Raw genomic sequence first — 21,416 nt, 5'->3', positions numbered from 1 at the left:
TCATCATATCTTATCATTTGTTAGTTTTATTTTTGGTCCTTTGGAGGTAATGTATCCTTCTGGCAAGACTTTTTCTTTGTCTTTGGTTTTCAGTGGTTTTGCTATGATTACTTGGGTATGTGTTTATTTGTTTGTTTTTTGTATTTATCCTGCTTGACATTAGCAGACTTCCTTGAATTTCTGGCCTGATGTCTTTCATTGGTTTTGGAAAACTCTGCCAAAAGTTCTTAAATATTTCTTCTGCTCACTCTCTTTCCTATCCTTCTGGACTCTAATTACATGTATGTTAGACCTTTTACCAGAGCCCATATGTCTTTTATGCTTATTTCCATATTTTCCATCCCTTTTCTAAAATTTTGAATATACTGAATGGACTCTAGCTTCCCAGTGAAATTCTACATTTGTCATTTCTTTTTTCTTAAAAATATTAATTACAGTTTTTAAAATTTCACAGTGGACCAAATAAACATCAGCATTATTTTTACGGCTGTTCTTCTTGTTTTTCTTTCTTAGTTTTTAGTGATTTTGACCTGTCTCTGGCATGTCTGGTGATTTTAAAAACTGAAGCCCAGATATTTAATGTGAAAAAAATTAAAGAGGTTCTAGAAGATGATATATTTTTCTAGAAAGGATTTAATTTCCATTGGCAGTTCGTTAAAGTAAAGATTGCCTGACCTAATCAGAGATTGAGATAATTTGATGCTTGATTTCAGTCTGTGTGAAGGCTGATATATTTCCAGTTTGTCCTCATTCCTAGAGCACTCCAAGCTTTAAATTGAGAGCTTGAGATATTTACCAGGTATCCACTCATGCAGGCCCTGAAATTCAAAACTGCTAAAAATTCTGTTTATTTTTCTTAACCTCCTAGCTACTCTGTTGGCTTTTTGGTCTCTTGCACCATTACACCTCCCCCATTCTCCTGGCTTAGGAATTAGTAAGTGCCTTGAGGAAAAATGTGGTGAAGAATTCTAGTGCTCCTTCTCTGTGGTTCACTTCTCAGAGATGTTGGTGCCTTGAATCCTGGCTCTCTTAGTTGTTCTCTTCAGACACCAGCTTTTTCTTTTTTCTTTTTTCTTCTTTAAAATAAGGAAAAAAAATTATATAGCTTTTACAGTTGTTCTTGGTGGGAGGGTTGGTCCAAATAAATCACTGTATCACAGTAGAAGCAAAACTCTTCAGACTTTTTATGGGCTTTTATAATACTATGTCCTTCCGATATCATACACCTAGGTTCTACTGCAATTGTCTGATAAAAGGTATGTATCCTTTATTGGACTACATAGTTTGAAAGAACAGGAAACTTGTATATATAAGAAATCCTTACTGAATAGCACATGCCATTCATTCATTTCTTAGCTCAACAAATATTTTTGAGTCTATCATATATCACAAATTCTATATGTGCTAGAGATTTAATGTTGAACAAGAACAGACATGGTCCCTGACACAAAGATGTTCTGTTGTATTTTAGCAACAAAGACAGCCTAAAATAAGTAAGCCAATAAATAAAATAATTATAAAGCATGGTACATGCTATGAAGGAAATAAGCAGGTGCTGGGATAGAGAATAGTGGGCGGGGTGGAGAATAAGGAAAGGCCATTTTAAAAGAGGTGGTGAGAATGAGAAGGATTCAGCCATATGAAGTGTGAGGAGATGAGAATTCCAGGCAGAGGAACATACATACCAAAGCTTCTAAAGCAGTAAAGAATGTATCTAAAAGTGAAAAGACAATGAAAGGCAGTGAATGAGCAGAAAGGCATAAGATGAGGTTGGAGAGACAGAGGCCATACTTGCAGGGCCTTAAAGATTATGACACAGAGTTTGGAAAGCAGATATACTCATTACATATTTGCAAAATGAATGGAAGTATTTTATTTTTCTTGGGAAAAAAACCCCTCTCATTCTTTTTGAACATGAATATTCATGTTTCTTATGACAGAGAGAAAGCCTGTACCAGACATAGCCATAAAGGCTGAGAATCACCACTGTTCTTAAGTTTCTGTTTACCTATAGAAGCAGCAAGGATCTCTGTCTGATATGCTGAAAGCTAGAGTCAGAAAGGAAAAAGAAAAATGAATGGATGAAGAAACAAGGCCTTTTCCTCAATGCAGGTAAGAACAAATAACATTAGACAAATTGTGAAAGACTTTAAAATAGGCAACAAAGATTACTGGATGTCCAGTGTAGCACAACCTTTTGGTTTGTGTATTTTATCATCTTTGAGCTATTTTCTAAAAATTAAGGTGTAGAAATGGAATATTATTCAGTGATAAAAAAGAATGAAACTTTGTTATTTGCAATGACATGGATGAAGCTAGAGAGTTTAATGCTAAGCAAAATAAGGCAGTCAGAGAAAGAAAAATACCATACGATTTCATTCATATTGGAATTTAAGAAACAAAACAAACAAGCAAAGGGAAAAAATGAGAGAGAGAGAGAAATCAAGAAACAGACTCTTAACTATAGAGAGCAAATTGATGGTTACCAGAGGGGAGGTCAGTGGGAGGATGGGTGAAATAGGGGATGAAGATTGAGGAGTGTGCTTGTGGTGATGAGCACTGGGTGTTGCATGGAAGTGTTGAATCACTATATTGTACACCTGAAACTAGGATAACATTATATGTTAACTAACTGGAATTAAACTAAAAACTTAAAAAAATTTAAGCTGGGAAAACTGATGGCAAATAAGATTATTATTCAAAGAAATGCAAATTAATTCCGTGAAGATATAATTGATTATCTGTATGTGTGTGTGTTCTTTGAATTCTCCTTTGAACCAGTAGTAACATCTTACTGGTTCCTTCATTAGCTAATGAGTTAAACAAAATCTTGACCTGTGTTTATTTCACAAGTATATGAAATTCGTTATTTTATCTATAAAACATTACACTTTAATAATTCTGGAGGCTCCACTGAGATGCCCCATGGATTTACCTGATGGAGCCAGGTAAACTTAATTGCTAGAAAAGTGCACTTCACAGGTGGCTTTCACCTGGCCACACTACTTAGGTTCGTGGAGTGAAGGCCAAGCAGCAATAAAACTTGAACTCTGCTAAATTTTGGTTTCTCTAATTTTGTTCCCTTTATTTATTTTGATTCTATTTTTGTTTCCATGCATGGCGAATAAGGTATTCCCTCTTGTGGCAGCCATGATTGGGAATTTGGTTTTACAGTCTAATGATTCCTACAAGTGGATGATTGAAATCTCAGGTAAGAGAAGACAGAGAATCTGTCTTATCAGTCTTTCTTGTTTATTTGTCTTACTGTCATTTTGAGCCTTAACCAATTAAGAACTTTATGATCTCTAGGAAGGGAAACAGCTCTTTATTTGTGGACTGGTAAGGTTTTTTTGTTTCTGTATTTATTTGTGACCTGTAGTTGAAGTTGTTGAGATAAAGCTGTATGTTTTTTATGCATCTGTGTCTATGATCCAGAAAGACATTTATCTCATTTTGTGAGTGTGTAATGTTTTCCTACTTCTGGAAAATATTCATAAATCATATGCTTATGAGATCATCATGCAGAGTGGGCCTTCCTCAGGGTATGCTTTGAATTCAGGGTGCTTCCCTCCTACCATACTCCTTCTATCCCACCCCAGTTCATCTGAGTCTGAATGTGGTGGTGGTGTTGGGCGGGGCCATCCAAGAGCCCCTAATCTCCAACTCTCAGTTTCAGCAGGATCTGGAGGGAAGCACCCCCATTTTAGGGCCACAATAAAGTTTGCTTTGCCAGGGGGAAGAGGAAAACTCTATCGAAATAATTATATTGTCTGTTAAATTAAAGGTACTCTGTTCTAAAAGAGAAATAAAGAACTTCTTAAATAAATAGAATCTTTCTAAAATTATCAGATAATAAGGAAATTTAACTTATATTTTAAATGAGCTACATTAAAAGGTATTCTTATAATTTTAAGCATCAAACATCACCAAGTTAAGATAAATCTTTGATAAATAACTTTAGTCATTGTGAAAACCCAGCTATGTTCTTTTTCTTATTTATCAGTGTTAAGTATAATTAAGCAAATACTTCTTATTTTGATTGGGTTTGTTTTTCTTAAATTTATATAGGTTTATTCATCAAATAAGCTAATGCTTTTCTTACATAATATTTTAAGAATGTGAAAAATGTAAAATTGGGTACAATATAATTGAATCATTATTCTGACAAACTTTAAATTTCAATAGTAATTATGTTTGTAGTATGTCAGCTTGAAAATAATATTCAGGATCTTTAAGTAACAAAATCTTATTGAACTGATATTAAATTAATTAACAAATAATTATCAGATACCTAGATGACTTTTAAGTAAGAATACTGGATCATTGATAACTTAGCATAATTTTACGTTAATATACAGATCTTTCTTCAGTTATGATGAGGTTACCACCTGACCCATTTTGAGTTGAAAATATCACAAGTTGAAAATGTATTTAATAAACCTAACCCACCCAATGTCATAGTTAGCCTAGCCTACCTTAATCATGTCCAGAACACACATTACAGAACACTTCTGCAAAGCCTATTTTATAATAGTGCTGAATATGTGATGTAGTTTGTTGAATACTGTAGTAAGAGTGAAAAAATAGAATTGCTGTATGGTACAGAATGGTTGTAAGTTTATCAGTTGTTTACCCTTATGATTGTGGCTGACTGGGAGCTGCAGCTCGCTGTGGTTGCCCAAAATAATGAGAGATTAATGCCCTGAATATTGCTAGCCTGGGAGAAGATCAAAATTAAAAATTTGAAGTATGGTTTCTACTAATGGGTGTAACTTTTACACCATTGTAAAGTTGAAAATTTGTTAAGTTGAACCACTGTAAGTTGGGGACAATTCATACTTTTATTTTAAAGATTTTTAATTTATTTATTTGACAGATCACAAGCAGGCAGAGAGGAAGGCAGAGAGAGAGAGGAAGGGAAGCAGGCTCCCCGCTGAGCAGAGAGCCCGATGCAGGGCTCGATCCCAGGACCCTGGGATCATGACCTGAGCTGAAGGCAGAGGCTTTAACCCACTGAGCCACCCAGGCACCCCATACTTTTATTTTAAAGCTAATGTACTTTGCTTCTTATTTTTATATGCTAGAGAGAGGCTTATACCTTTAGGTCATGTTAATTAATATGTTTGTCTTTACTACAATAAGAAAGTACAAAGGGATGCATGTGGCTAGAGTAAATTATATTCTGTGTGATTATGAACTTGGCTAATCTGCTCAAATGCTTATATATGTTTCTCAATTATCTAGTTTTCACTGTGAAATAAAAATTAGTTATTTTTTGAACATTATAATGAAATATAGGTGTTACATTTTTCTAGGAACAATAATGACAGACAGTTTTTTAAGGAAAGAGTATATATATTTTTAAAGTCCAATCCTGATATTTGTTCTCAGGACACTCCACATGCTCTTAAATTAAAATTTATATGGATCCCCAGAGATTTTGTTCATGTGGGTTATATCTAATAGATATATACTATATTAGAAATTGAAGCTAAAAATTTTTTAAAATTTGTTGTTTCATTTGGAAATAGCAATGACAAGACCATTTCATGTAAATATAAGTAACTTTTTTATGCATTGTTTTTATAATTTTGAAAATTTCTCTAATGTTAGGCTTAAGATAAGTCAGTTGGATCTTTTTATTTGTTTCTGCCTAGGGTCTGATGCGATAGAATACAATATACAGCCACTGGAAAAGCTCATGGCACATTCATGAGAGAAGGAGAATAAAAAAGTCAAATAAAGTCTTAGTTTTATTATGAAAATTGTTTTGACCTTGAAGATCCACTTAAAGTGTCTTAGGGACCCTCATGGGTCTGGGGCCCACTCTTTGTTCTGAAGTAAAATGGTGGTTTGTTTCAAAATATAAAATAACATAATAAAAGACAAAACTTTGGAAGAGACTTTGATTTGCCTTGGTTTATAGTACCTGTGCCTAAAATGAAGCTGAGAACTATATTAAAATTTTAGGAAGTTCACTCAGGTTTGATGAGCTTATTTCTATGGTTTACTGATTAATGCTTTGCTCATGAAGCTCTAGATTATTTTTTATATAATTTCCCTTTTGGGCTTTATGTTTATTTTGCCTTTATTGAAAGAAAAAATAAAGAACAAAGTTTCCTCATTGACAAATGAGCTGAGATTATTTATAATTTTGTTACTTTCTGTGCTTATTCCCAAATATTTTATTCTTGCTTTGAAAATTAGGTAGCCAGTACTGTTTCTCAGGGACCCATGATTCTACCTTATTCAAGTACCCAATTCTTTTTTGACAACTCTTTTGATTTTGCCTTCTAAAGATCAGACCTAAATTTAGTAAAAAGTAAAAATTTCAGACTATCTTTCACACCTAAAGCTATCTTTGAAATTTCCGAGAAGTTCTCTAGAAAATCACAAAGATTTTTTTCTTTCATCTTATAAAAAGAGATGTTAGAAATAATTAGGTTTGTTTGATATATTACCATTGTAAGAGTGTCATGTGAGGGCAGTTGTTGTCGTATCTGAGAAGAGAGGCTTGGTGTGCCCTGGGTTAGATCCATATGTATAAAATGTTAATATAAATATTTCAGAAATTTTATGCTTTATGGGACATGCCTGGAGATTTGACAATGCTTTTGCTGTCCATAGTATGCCCGCATCCTCAGGGGAAACACATCAAAACTTTTATGACATAGTTACATACTATATCTGAATAGAGAATTCTACTTCTATTCTGATATTATTAGTTACAGTGATAAATTAAATACAGCTATTACAGAGCTGTCATCTTTGGAAATTTCTGTTTTACTCTAATGCTTGCCTGAAGGTTCTGCTAAAAGCGACAGTAAATAGTTTGTGCCTGCAACAAAAATTTAGAGCACTAGGGAAAAGGATTATCATAGGTACTTTGCACTAGTGACACTTCAAAGAACAGTCTTTTGGGTATAGGCACCTGAAATGAGATTGCTTAGATAACTTTTATGTAGTGCCAGCAGACTGTCAGGAATCCCAGGGCTCTTTAGAATAGAAGCAGATGGTTTCATGAAAGCAGACGGCTAACCCAAGATCTAGCAGAACAAGAATGCCACAGAGCCGAATGAAATGATAAGAGAACTTTTATTGTATTTATTTGTTTGGGATATTGTTGGTTAATTTAATATTCTATTGCTTTATGGCTCTAGATTTGCAAAACAAATTCATGGAGGCCTCTATGGTTAATTAATAAATTTGCTATGAAATAATAAGGGCAAGCTCTAAGATAAGCCTTTTTTTTTGCGATCAATAATGATCTTTGTGATTATTTTGATCATATGAGGTAGGAGAGGAACATTATCAGGAAACATTAAGAGACTTTTAAATAGGCAAAAAAAAAAAAAAATTACTGGGGGTCCAATCTAGTGTGTCCTTTTTGGTAATCTCCACCTTTCATTGTCTTTGAACTAGTTTACAATTCTATAGGTTGTGGAAAATTCATAGTCATGCATATAATTCTTTAGTTTTCAGAGCAAAAAGCTGATACTGTTTACTTGAAACTGTCAGTGTTTTATAAAAAATAAGCACTTTGGGGCAGGGGTGAAAGTAGGAAGAGATTTTGAGGGAAGCAACTGTGGAAGGCTATTTCTTCTTGGCTGAGAAGAGGACTGAGGTCTGTGGGTCCTATAAGCAGCCGGTGTCCCTTCCCCCTGCCCCAAGGCTCCCAGCTTCCCCATGACCCCGGTGTTGTTAGCAAGGCCTAAAGGAGCAAATACCTGAGATCATAGCACTACAGGGATATTGCAGATGTATTCAGTGCAGACTGGTGACCATCTGTGTCTCCCTGATCCACTGTTAGTCTGTTAAGCCCCTGTCAGTTTCTTGGCATAATCCTTGGAGCAGGTGAGCTCCATAATGGCTTAATAAAATTTCCTGCCAGTTCTGTAGCATAGGTGCTCATAGTAGGATTTAAGTTGAATCAAGTAAATGATATTCTTGCATACCTGAGTTTCTGCATGTAAGATTCATGTTTGCTACATAATGCTTTTGGCTCTTTCCTTGACCTTCTTATCTTTTCAGTGACTGGTTTTCAGGCTCAGCCCTTGGGCTGGAACAGATGTTCTGTCTCTTAGGCTTTTCTTTCTGCTATTGAAGTACAACTGAATTCTTTTGGCAACTAGAATTTGCAGGTTGGCAGGAGTTTGCTGCATTTATGTTTTATCTCTTTCTTCCTGGTTCCTCTTTCATCATATTCCCACTCAAGAAGGCAAGAATCACAATTATTAGCTCTTATGGATTACTATGGGATGCCTAGTTCCTAAAATCTCCTGCTTAGTATTAAAGGTTTAGTGTAAGTATCTTACCAGACAGATAATAAATAAAACCAATATGCATTACTATATTGCCACTATTTATTTGTGAGCAAATCCCGAGGACAACTACTGACATCTTTGTTAGCATTAATAAAGAAGGTTAAGGCTGAGAAGTGTTCTATCCTGACCATACTTAAGCTACAATTGCCAAGCCTATGTATGTTATAAGCTTGTTGCCTTTTCAGAAGTATTGGAAAAGACAAACTTCAAGTTTGCCAAATAGAATGTATTGTCCCATTAAGTAAGCTCATTAGCAACCAAGATAAATTATACATTAAATACTCCCTGGAAACAACAAAATTAATGTTCCAGTACTCTTAACTTCAGGGTTTGCTCTTGTGTTATTCAGAGCACCACAGGCAGTTTGATGGTAATGAAAACAGACAGGTTGAAAATTATTTCTTATAGCTCTACTACAATGCAGACCTCAGTTCTGGCCTTTGTGATCGCAGAAGAGGTCTACAGCAATTTGCTCGACCTGGGATTAAGGACTTTCAGGAGACTTTGAGGAAAGACTAAACCAGCAATCTGGCTGCTATAAGGAGAATAATGCCCACACTTCAATACCTTCACTCCTGGATGTAGTCTGAGATGGTAGTTTTGGATTGAGAGTCTCTTTTTTCTTCTATGGTTTTTTGCCACTCAAGGGCTATTTTTACACACTCTAAAACTAGTTGTGAATGAAAGGTAGGCATTCTCTGTTCATACCACTAACTTCTGCCACACAGGTTATAAATTTAGGCAGTTTTATAGCTAGATAGGGCAGAGACCAAGAACAATAATTACATATAAGATCTAGCTAAAAATGGTGTTCTTGGAAAAATCTGAATTTTAGTAATAACTGTTATTATGACAATATTTTTATAAATTTTCATTTAAGTCATTAATATGAAAAAAAGAAAAAAAATGGAAAGGGTTTATAGGCTAGCAAAATATTTTGAGCCAAAACATCAGGTTGGTTATTGTAGTAATTTATATTTTGCCTTTATAATATTATTCAGTGGACCCAATAACCATCATGAACCAACACATTTCATTAAGATATATAAACTCAATGATACTGAAACATTAAAATTGTGATTTTTAAAGGACTAAGCATATATTTTATGCAAATATACTTAATCTTATAAAATCCTATATATACTTATATATGTTTGTATTTTATTTTCATCATTATTATGATTATGATCATTATTATTTGTCAAAGGGGCAATGCAATGCCTAATCCTGTCTTTCTTCCCTGTGAGGAGCTAAGGGTTCTTTTTCAGGTTTGGAATATATGGCAGGGGAGGACAGGATTTTGGGTAAATATCACTTATAAAGGAAGTCCTAATGTTATAGTAAAGGTGAGTAAGCAAAGAAACAAATCTTCAAAGGAACATGAAAATAATTTTGAAAGTTATAGGATTCTTCAAGCTGTTTCTGAGGTAAGCCTTCTGATCTACTTACACTGCATCCCTTTTAGAATGCCCAGAAATTTCTGAAGCCGTATCGATTTTTAAGATTTGTACAGGTCTGGTTACAGATAGCAGATATCCACCAGACTACAGTTAATCAAGGTCATTACCTTAGATAAATTTTCATGAACCCCATATTTTCATACCTTTTCCCCCATGGATACACCCCCTGATGTGATGATGACATCAGCACGACTGATACCCTCATTCAAGGCATTGAGTAAGTCATCTGGGCTGGAAAAAAATAAAGACAAATAAGTTAACCACAAGAAAAGATTTTAGTATTTAGATATTTAAATGCCAACTTAAAACTAAACCACTTTATTCACTGAGTAGGCATTAATATGAGTATTGCACTATATTCTGCAAGAAGTGGGAAACAAAAAGGTCTCTGCCCAATGGAAACCTAACTCTTATTGCAGAGAAAGAACCTTGTAAGTGCGGAAGTAGTGGCTACTGGTACTTTCATAGGGCTTTTTGTTCTAACAAGGCAGCATAATGGGGGGAGATATTGAGGTGCCGGTAGGCTATCTAACCATCCCAGTTTATCTAGGATAATCCAAGATTTAGTACTGAAAGTCACATGTCCTAGGAAATCCCAGGCAGACCAGGATGATTGGTGACCCTAGGTGCTGGGAGAGGTCACACAAGACTCTTTATAAAGGGAATATGACTTAAGCTAGTTAAGCCTTCAGACTTTCACAGGTGGAAGGAATGAGAAAAGGCCTTGTAAAGAGGATCAGCCTATGATGCAGCCTCAGTGGAGATTAATATGGGGAAAAAGAACTGTCTAGAGTGAAGGACTTAGAATGACTGGGATAGGACATGATTTTGGAAGGCCCTCAAGCTCAAGAATTGGGACTTCATTTAGCCAGACAAGGATGGTGGTGGGAGTTCCCTAGAAATATGAAGAGGCAATAGGTGTATACTAGGAAAAAACAAGGAAAGCAGAATCTGTATGAAATATTCTGAGAAGGTAAAAGGACAAGATGAATATTAGGGATTGAAACTAGGCAGATTCCTGAGAGTCAACTGAAAAGATCAGTTTACAGGACCTTTGATTGCACAGGTCAAAGGCCTGGGAAGAAGAGATGAAGCAAAATCAAGTCTATCCTCTGGATGTTAGAAGGGTTACAAAGGCATAAGTTGAGATTGATAAATTGAGGGAAAAAAACCAAAGTGCTAGGAACAGGGCTTAGAGGGGGATAGGAAGGTAAGGGTTAGCTAAAAAGGACTATCTAGTTACTATTTGAATTCCATACAAAGGTACTGGTAATATGCATTTGAATTCCCCTTCAAATGATGGAGTACAGAAAGGGAGTCTTTTGAGGAGTATCTGTCTGGCCTATACCTTTGTTTTCTGAGAACTTTTTACACTGTGGGGAAGGGGGGTAGATCTCTTTCTCCCCCATGAACATCTAACATGCACATCTAAAAAGGGAACAATCCTAGTTTTTGTTTTTCCAGTTCTTTTTTTTTTTAATATTTTATTTATTTATTTGACAGAGATCACAAGTAGACAGAGAGGCAGGCGGAGAGAGAGGAGGAAGCCGGCTCTCTGCAGAGCAAAGGGCCCCATGTGGGGCTTGATCCCAGGACTCTGATCATGACCTGAGCCGAAGGCAGAGGCTTTAACCCACTGAGCCACCCAGGCACCCCTATTTTTCCAGTTCTTGAGTTTAGTTCCTCTTGAGGACTATTTTGCTCTTGGGTTCCAAGAGATAACCATACATCTTCCCATAAACCCTTCTTTTGCTAAAGCTAGCCTCAGTGTTTTTTTGTTAACTTGAAACCAAATGATGTCTCAAGGAAATAGCATACATTCCCCCAAATTACACTTGGTAGTGAAGTTTTTTCACATCCCTTTACCTTAATGCACTATTTCATGGGGGAGGGAGGGAGGAAGGAGGAGGAAAAGTGCTTGAAGGAGGAGAAGATGATTAGTAACTAGGACATCATTTCCCTTTTTATCTAGGGTTGATAGAAGTAAGGAGAGGAACTTGAGATTCACCTGACAGGCGGCCTTCAACTTGCTAAGGCTCTTGAAGAGATAAGCTAGTTGGGAAGTGGCGTAGCACAGAGATCAAGAGTATAAACTCTTAAGTCAGACTGCCTGAGTTTAAATCCTGATGCTACTATTTGCTAGATGTAAAATCTTGGACAAATTGCTTAACTTCTCTTTGCCTCAGCTTTCCATCTATTAAGTAGAGATAATACAGGGTTGCTATGAGGAGTGACACAATATACATAAGACAGTTTATGGAATACTACACAGTACAAACTAAATTTTAAAGAAAGGTTAGTTGTTATTATTGCTGTACTACTGACAGAAGCTTATCATATAAACATACCTAACCTAACATACCATACAAACATATCATATAAACATGTTATATGTTTATATGATATGTAAACATACCATATGTTTATAAACATATAAACATGTTAGGTATGTTTATATGGTATAAAGTTTATATCAACTTTAGCATACTTGATAGTTTTTATTTAGGAAAATATTCATTACTAACACAGAAGAAAATCACAGATGGGGCCTTAGATACATTTAGAACTGTATGTGACAAGTCCAAATGGCTCAAAAGTGGTAGCAAGCTAGGCCTGGTCCCAGCCTAAATAGTTTCATTTACTGGTTGATTCTCTTTCTGGACCTGGATAAAATTCTCCTTTCCAAGTACTGGCCTATCTACGAGTATACTGGGGTTTGTTTGGCTCTGAGGAGCAAGCTCCCAAGAAAAAGACACAAACACAGAAGTTTGGAAAATAGCTCATATGGGCTTCCAAACTACCAACATAAGGACTCTAAAATCATCTAGTTAATTGCTTATGCAGCCAATAATGTACTCAGGTATTTGGTAAAGATAGGATCTATGTGTAAAACTTAAAAAAACAAAAACAAAAACAAAAAACCCTGAAAAAAATCCCTTTCAAAGTTAAACTGGTTGGGCAAACATCTTAGAAGACTTATACCCAATAATATTTAAAGTAGTTTTGAGTTAAGTATTTTGTACAGAATTTTCATCAGTCTTTTTCAATTTATATTAGTGAAAAAGACAGGAACTTATTCTGTTGTATTAAAATACTATAAGATATGTACATGCTGGGTTTCTGTTCACTGCATGTCCAGAGCTTTGGGCCCCTTGCCTTGCTGGATATTATCATCAGGCTGAGGCAAATGTTTGGTCAATGGAGTAAATGGAAAAACACAAACACAGGATAATGTGGAAAGTGGTTCAGGTGAATGGACAATAAATATTATTAACAAAATATAATTTTGTGTTAGTACAAAGAGACATCAGCTAATTTCACCAGTTTTATAATATATAATTTATAACATGTCAATCTTAGAGGATTATGGTAAAGTCCCTGGAAACAAAGCAGCAGTGACATCTACATCTTCTCAGTATTAATTTTTATAGGTGGCTAAAGGTCCTGGGATCTGCTAGTTAATGATACAAATAAACAAACATTTCAGTGATTTTTTTTTCCCCCTCATTTTTTTTTACATTACCTGGGCAAGATGTTTTTTCCTGTTTTATAAAACTGAAGTGTCATCAGCTCTCTGTATGACTTTCCTAACTTACAGAAATAAACTAAAAGGGATTTCATGCTTTTTAGTATTCAAAGAACATTCTCAGTGTTACTTTCTACTCTGTGTTTGTGTATTCACAAAACACTGATTTTCAAAGTTGGAAAGCTCATGGGGGGTCACTCTGTTCAGTATCACAGCTGAGTGCATTCTTTGGGTCTTACTCTTCTCTATCCCCCTCTGCCCCTCTCTTTGACTCTACTTTCTGTCACATATTTCTGATATCTGGAATCTAGTAAGAGATAATGTCTCAGTAGAGGGTCAGGTACAAATGGAGGCCAACAGTCAGAGGATCTATAACTTCATTTATGTTGCATTATGTTGTATAAATAGAGTAATAACTCTATTTATTCCTTCTTTAATAAGTCTTTGAGATAGATCGAACAGGTAATATCATGTTCATTTTACAGAGAAAGAAAGTAATATTCAGAGCAAAGCAGTGCTTTATTTTTTTAAGTAGGCTCCACACCCAGCAACCTGAGATCAAGACCTGAGCTGAGATCAAGAGTCGGATGTCTAACAGGCTGAGCCACCCAGGTGTTTCGAAGGTAGTGTTCTAAAGGTGAGGTAGAGTAATAAGTGGCAGAGCTAGAACTAGGGCGTCTGGATCCATATTATGTGTTTTTTCCATCCTAATGACTAATCAGAGTGAGTGTCTAGTTTTTTCAGGAATATGACATATCATATGATGAAAATTCTCATGAGAAAGGGCCCTTGTGCAAAAGAATCAAATGGTAAGGCAAAAAGTGATAATCTATCTGTGTTGACTAGGAAAGTGCATGTGTGGACATGTTAGCATAATTCTGGGGAATGACAAATGTGATTCTGTATCCTATAATCAGATGGAAACTGAATAAGATTTTGATTAAACATAACTTTTAGGAGTTGTTTACAAGTTATAACTTTGCTCTCTTTTTATGATTCATATTATATTTTAAATGATAAAAATATTTCCAACATAACATATGACAGCCATGTATCTATCTTTCAGATTTGACATATGCTAATATTTTCCCATATTTACTTCATATTCCCTCTCCCCTCATTTTTTTAAGAAATAAAAAAAAAAGTTTGTTTTCTGAAACCAAGCAATTACTCTGAATAATGATAAAAGGAATAGGTAACAAGGATTATAATTGTGGGTATTATAATAGAATAAGAACTATTCAGGATTTTCTGTTTTGTTAAATAGATCATGGTATATTAATTTTCTCAAAGAAGGGAGAGTAAAACTAAAACATACTCTGATCTTTTATTATATAATATGACATTATGTATCTTACACGTCTCTTAAATAACATCACTTTGTATATATTAGATCATTTGATATATAAGAAATAAAAGTAATGACAATAATATGCACATTTTGAACGAACAATACACTTCCACAGGTATATGTTAATTTCACAACTGTGTAGTAGGTAGGGCAGAAGAAGGCACTGAGGTTCACAGTGGCAGTGAAAAGTTCAAGATTACCCTTTGTTCACTCTATTCTTTTAAACTATAGAAATATTCACATAATGAAAGATAATTTGTTATATTAGTATGCCTCCAGATATAAGCTATTTATCATTTTTATCCAAATATATAAATCCTATTTGTGGATGCTATATAGAGATGATAAAAACCTGACAATTTGTACTTTTAAAATTTGAACTATCTTCTCACCAATGCCACTGGAGGGGATGCTGGATTAAGTTGATTACCTTTCCTTGGTATATACCAATAGTTTCCCTTTTCTCAAAGAGTAGCATGTCTTAAAGGGATATTGTATTATCATTTAATTCTTCCTTCATTAATAACTGCAATTTATTTTTATTTATTTTTTTAATTAAAAGACTTTATTCATTTGGCAGGCAGAGATCACAAGTAGGCAGAAAGGCAGGCAGAGAGAGAGAGAGAGAGAGAGAGAGAGAGGAGGAAGTAGGCTCCCTGCCGAGCAGAGAGCCCGATACAGGGCTCGATCCCAGGACCCTGGGATATGACCCGAGCTGAAGGCAGAGGCTTTAACCCACTGAGCCACCCAGGCGCCACAATAACAGCAATTTAAATTAGATTTGAATGGCGATTAACATTTCTTTAAAGATATATTGAATACTAGCATTAGTCTTGGTTTACTAGCATTTTCTATCCATTTTCACTTGAATTATTAAGTACCAACCCATTGTTCTCTTAGAGTACCAATATTATATAAAAGCATTTTACAAGGGAGTTGCTAAAACTTTAAGTACTTAAGTGAGAAAATAAAACTGTTAATTGAAGCCCTGAGAGTCACAAAGTCTAGAACCCAGTTTTGTTTCCTGCTGAGATGATTCTGAAAAGCAAATATTCTTTTGGAGTCTCATTATCCTTATTTATAAAATAATATTTGGACCACATTCTTTCCATCTCTAACATTCACTGATTTGAACCACCTGGAGCTGAGTGGAATCCAATTTAAGCACAAGTGTATCATTCTTTCTTTCCTTTCTCTTTCTTTTCTTTTCTTTTTTTTTTTTTGTATTTCAATAGAACACTGGGAGCTTGCTGTTGGTGCCTTGCAATTCATGAATTGTGATTTCCATGCCTTTTACCACTTGTGATTCTTTTTACTACTACAACTATGTTCACATGAGGGCCATGATACCCTAGCGGCTTCCTGAGGGCTGAGAATAAATAGCATTCTCAGTAGGCAAAGGAAAATACCAGCAATATAAGAAGGCAGCAGCTGGAGGGTAGAATAATAAGCACCATTTAGGAAGCTTCTACTGAAATAATAAAACTGCTGGGGAAATAAATAATATCAGCAAGAATAACAACAAACAATTAAAGCACTAATGGAAATAGATTTATAATGTTAAAAGGGTGTTCTGGAATGAAAAACTTGATTTTCAAGTTTAAAAATTTAGTAGATTTAGGTGAATATAGTACCTAATGCAAAATAAATTAGTGGCCTGAAAGGCCAAGTAGTAGAAATATCTGAAAGAAATGGGGGCACCTGGGTGGCTCAGTCAATTAAGCATCTGACTCCTGATTTCAGCTCAGGTCATGATCTCAGGGTCATGAGAACAAGCCCCCAGTCAGGCTCTGCACTCCTCAGGGAGTCTGCTGGAGATTCTCTCTCTCTCTGCTGCCCCCCTCACCAAAATATTTCAAGGGAATGTACAAAAATGAAGTGATGGAAGTCAATGCAGGAAATAATAAGAAACTTGGGAGACAGGGCAAGAGACTGACATATTACCAATAAGAATTCCATGAAGAAAAAAAGGAACTGATGGAGGGGGAAAATAGAGGAAAATTTCACTTATTTGAAAAGGGCTTGGAAAGTAAAAAAAAAATTTACTGAGTTCAAGACAAGATTGCCCGAAAACATAAACCAAAGACTGTCTTGGTAAATTTTGTAATTTCAAAGATAAAAAGAAAATCTCACAACCTGTCAGACAGAAAGATTGGGTTTGTTAACAAAGGAAAAAGAGTATTGGCTTTAGACTTCTTACCTACAATACCCAAACTATAAAATAATAGATTACCATAAAGATTCTCAGAGAAAAAAAGCCTTCAACTTCCAAATCCTATATCCAGTCAGACCCATTCAACTATCAGAAGAGAAGACTCATATTTGTGAAAATGCAAAGATTCAGATAATAAGTCAACCAGTAATGTTCTAGAAAAACAACTCTAAATGAAAAAAATGGATCAGATCAGAAATCTTAAGATAGGGAAAGATGAAGAAGAGAGGAAGCACTTTTTTTTTTTTTTTTAAAGATTTTATGTACTTATTTGACACACAGAGAGAAAGATACATCACAAGTGGACATGGAGGCAGGCAGAGAGGGGGAAGCAGGCTCCCTGCTGAGGCCAGAGCAGAGTTGTCATTCAAGACAATGGCTCTGTCATTCAGAGCCATTCAAGAACAGAATGAGCTGCCTTATAATGCAAGTAAGATATTTCTCATTAAAAGCATAAAACAAAACCTGATGGCTAGTTGTGAGAAATTTCTCTAATACCTGCACTGGGTGTAAGACTTGACTGGCTAACATTGGAAGTTCCTTTCAATTCTAAGAGACTGTGATTCTATAGAAATAGCTGAAATTAATATTTCCTTTCACATATGGACTAAAGCATAGAGGAAACTGACTAAGCACTGAAATATAGTACTCATCTTGCAGATCATACTTTTCTTTCTCTTACTGTCTGCACATTTGGCTATTTGACTTGAGTTAAAAAAAAAAAAAAAGCATTTTTCCCTCCAAAGTTATGATATTCACTTTCAGCTTGGGAGATGGCTACCAATAATAACAACTGTACTCTCCCTGGAATTCTAACTTAATTCTAACTTAACTGAACATCAAAGAAGCTTTGATCAAAGAAGCTTAAATTTAACAGAAAGTACATAAAAGGAAAAGGTAAAGCAAATCTCAAAATAAATCTCAGAGAATGCATGTAGCTTTCTCAATACTTGATGTACTTCAATTTCTGTGAAAGAATACTATGTCTACATTTTTCCAGATTTCAGAGGGCTTTGAGAGCCCACTTTCAGTCCAGACTTTTTGCTTTTTAAAATTTCTATCTGCCTTAAATTACTATAATCCTGACTCCGACATAATTTTTTCTCTTTATCATGAAGTCTAATATAAAATTCAAAACCAAGACAGAGCCTTTATCCAACTTTAGATTTTAAGGATTTCAGACAGAGTATTCAGAATGTAAATGCAGTTTTATTTTAAAATATTTAATATAAACACACAGATGGACAACAGCTGCTAATTAGTTTCCTGTTTCATCTGTTACACCAACTGTGAGTTGTATCATTTTTAAAATGAGTGAAGATGACGTTGGGAAAGTAAGAAAAACTCTAGGATTTGGATATTAAGGAATAATGCCAGCTAATCACAGCAAGATAACAATGACACCAACAAAACCCCTTCCAAAAAACCCCAGTTCTGGATGTATACTAATCATATACTAATTTCTTCAGAGGTCCAGGATAAATTTCTCAACTAAAAATATTTTCTGGGTATCTATTTCATGTATTGATTAAACTCTATACTACATGTAGCCCTCATTTAGTCTTTCTTCAGTCCCACTGGGTGTTTATGCACTATAAAGTCATGTAAAGATAGAAGAGAATATGGTCTCTGCCTTTAAGTGCAGAAAACATATAACAAAAATTTAGGAAAATGAAAATACATGCAAGGTAAAATGGTATAAATGTTGAGTGGGACAGAATGATCAGAATTGGCATGGGATAATTAGGAAAGGCTTTCTGGAAACTATTCTGGAAGAAAATGATTTCTAAAAGTACAGTAATACCTGGAGGTCATTTTTAGAAGAACTAGTAATATCAACTATAGCAGCAACTCTTAAGGATTAAGAAAGGCAATTGTAAAAGCCACCAAAAAAGTCTGTCCCCAAGAGAAGGAAGAATCTCTGGTTGTTAAACACATTTGGTAAGTAGAAAGGATATTTCTGGTTAGCCAATAGAAATTGAGAGACCTCACTTAATAAATAAATCTATCTAGAAATCGATCAGAAGATAAATCTATTATGTTGACTCAAAAATCAAAATATTACATTTTGAGCAAAAAAGGTGTTTATTTCATAAGAGAAGAAAGGCAGTTTATAAAGATGACAAGAATTAATTAAATTTGGATCTAAATTCTCCCTGGTAGTTAGAAATTTCTACTTTTAGAAGAGCAGGTAAATACTAAGATGTTAGGATATGTTTGTTCCACAAATTGGAAGACAGAAAGCACTGGGCTTTGCCATTGTGAGGACCTGTGAAGTCTACATTGATAACTGTGAGGTCTACCTTGATAACACCTTCTAAATACGCCAATTTTATAAGAACCTGGTTTGCTATCTCAGTGCTTGTTCCCTTTCTGTTTCAAGCTTTAATGTGAAGAGGCAGCTTCACAAATTGGCAGCAACAGGCACAGGCAATTCAAATCCAAAACACCAATATGTGACAGAGTCAAGCAAGCCCAGCATGATATGATTAGGGCAGGCTTCTGTGATGGCAATTATCCAGAAGGGGGAACTCTTCTTAATTATGAGAATTTCTTAGCCCTTCAGGCCTTGCAAGGCTAGAAGGTCTAAGTCAGCAGTGGGAAGCTACATTACCAAGCTATTTTAAAGCTGATGTAACAACAACAACAAAACAGCTCAAAGGTTAAAATCAGTTTTAGACATGCTAGAAATTCAATTAATGGTGAACTTTAAGAGATTTTTCCCAAGTGGATTCTGTGTATTTGGATCATGATTACTGCTTATTATATTTAAGAGGTAAATGTATAACATCAGCTATTTAAGCCTGAGGGAGCAGCTCCCCAACTTTTTAAAGTTAGAGGCTTCATAAATCCATTTGGAATGCTACTCCTTTTGCCACTTTATATTTCTTTTCCTTCAGAAATATAAAATGAATTATCTCAGCCATAAGACTTTTATGTTGTGCCCTTTTTGGGGATGTATCTCAGGTACTAATGCAATTCTGTTGTCAGTGTCATACTATCTGGTCTATTCCTATGGCTAGGGTTTTTGGACTCACTGTGAAGGGACCCTGTGAGATTCTTTTGGACAGTTGCATAGTTCCTAGGTTCCATGGAAAGAGAGGCTGGTGTAGGAAAAGATGGCAGGTTATCTAAATCTAGTTGAAATCTAGTACTTAGTACTATGCATATAGGGTTACCAAGGCACACCTTCATATCCTAGTCTTCATGGAGCTTATAGGCTGGTGGGAAAGAAAACCACCATGACTTAATATAAACAAATCCTTTTCCACCCTGTTTAAGCCCCCAAAGTAGCAATTTCTCTGAGAAATTTTATCAGGAGGGGCACCTAGGTGGCTCAGTCATTAAGTGTCTGCCTTTGGCTCAGGTCATGATCCCAGGGTCCTGGGATGGAGCCCCACATTAGGCTCCCTGCTCAGTGGGAAGCTTGCTTCTCCCTCTCCTACTCCTCCTGCTTGTGTTCCCTCTCTCGCTGTCTTTCTCTGTCAAATAAGTAAATAAAATCTTAAAAAAAAAAAAAAGAAATTTTATCAGAAAGTGAGGGAAAGGGAAAAGGAAAAAAAAAACAAAGAAGAAAGTCTGTGCCCAAATGATGACTATCTTAACCAAGTCTGGCCACAATTATTGTGGCTGGAACATATCGTACACTCTACTCATTTACCTATCCAAACTTCTTCATTTGTTTTAGACTCTTCCCCACAGTACGAAAACAGTAGCAGCTCTTGCTGCCTAGGAAGACAAAAGGAGGCTAATAGGTTATTTAACCAGCCATGGGGAAAAGAATACCAGCACATCTACTGTCCCATATTCAAGGTAGAAATAAGAGGAAGCTTAGAAGGAGTTTATCCCTGGAAGTTCATACCAATCTGTGTCAATTAGAAATCTCTAGACTTGACTAGTTTCATATTCAGGTCATACTCAGTGTTTCTTCTTTTCCTCTTACTTCCTGGCATTTGTTGACTAGCTACTATGTGCTGACTGTTCTAATTGCTGAGGAAACAGCCATGAACAACGTGTTTTACATGCCTACCAGCAGTTGAGGACAGCAGCTGTTTTATTTATCATTTTACCCCTGCTATCAACATAGCTTTGCATATGTCAGACAATCAACAAATGGTCATAAAATGGATAAAATAAAAATTTAAAGACACTCTCAAATAATTGTGGGTATATGCCAAGATTTAGTTATACAGGTGTTCATCATTTACTTAAAATTGAGAAAGGTTAGGAACAACCTTATGTCTGACAACAAGGGATTATATAAATAAATATTACAGTTTATACTGAGAATGACATATAGGCATTTAAATGATATTGCAGAGGACTATGTGATAATACAGATGGATGTTTATGATACACTGAGTGGAAAAAAGAGTTAAAATAAGACTATGAGATTTATTTGTTTTCTTAAAGTTATACACATATGAACTGTACACACATAGAATTTACACACATAGAATTGAAGAATGAAAGAAGAATAATACTGGGTAATGGGATTATGTATTGATTTCCTTTCCTTGCTTTTTTTGGTGAACCTGTATTC

General features: G+C 35.2%; 1 protein-coding gene across 17 annotated transcripts in view; it reads right to left on the bottom strand.

The window, feature by feature from the left end:
- GPHN (gephyrin) overlaps window positions 1-21,416 on the bottom strand; it is a 637,714-nt gene that overhangs the window by 20,806 nt on the left and 595,492 nt on the right. For all 17 annotated transcript variants that reach the window (XM_059373410.1, XM_059373413.1, XM_059373412.1 and 14 more), the window contains one exon: window positions 9,928-10,015. In XM_059373410.1, coding sequence (XP_059229393.1) covers window positions 9,928-10,015 — 88 coding nt within the window. The remainder of the gene's footprint in view (window positions 1-9,927; window positions 10,016-21,416) is intronic.

The sequence above is a fragment of the Mustela nigripes genome, chromosome 13, assembly GCF_022355385.1.
Source record: "Mustela nigripes isolate SB6536 chromosome 13, MUSNIG.SB6536, whole genome shotgun sequence".
Taxonomy (NCBI): domain Eukaryota; kingdom Metazoa; phylum Chordata; class Mammalia; order Carnivora; family Mustelidae; genus Mustela; species Mustela nigripes.
The sequence above is the reverse complement of the archived record's forward strand: the minus strand, read 5'-3'. Positions and strand labels throughout refer to the sequence as shown.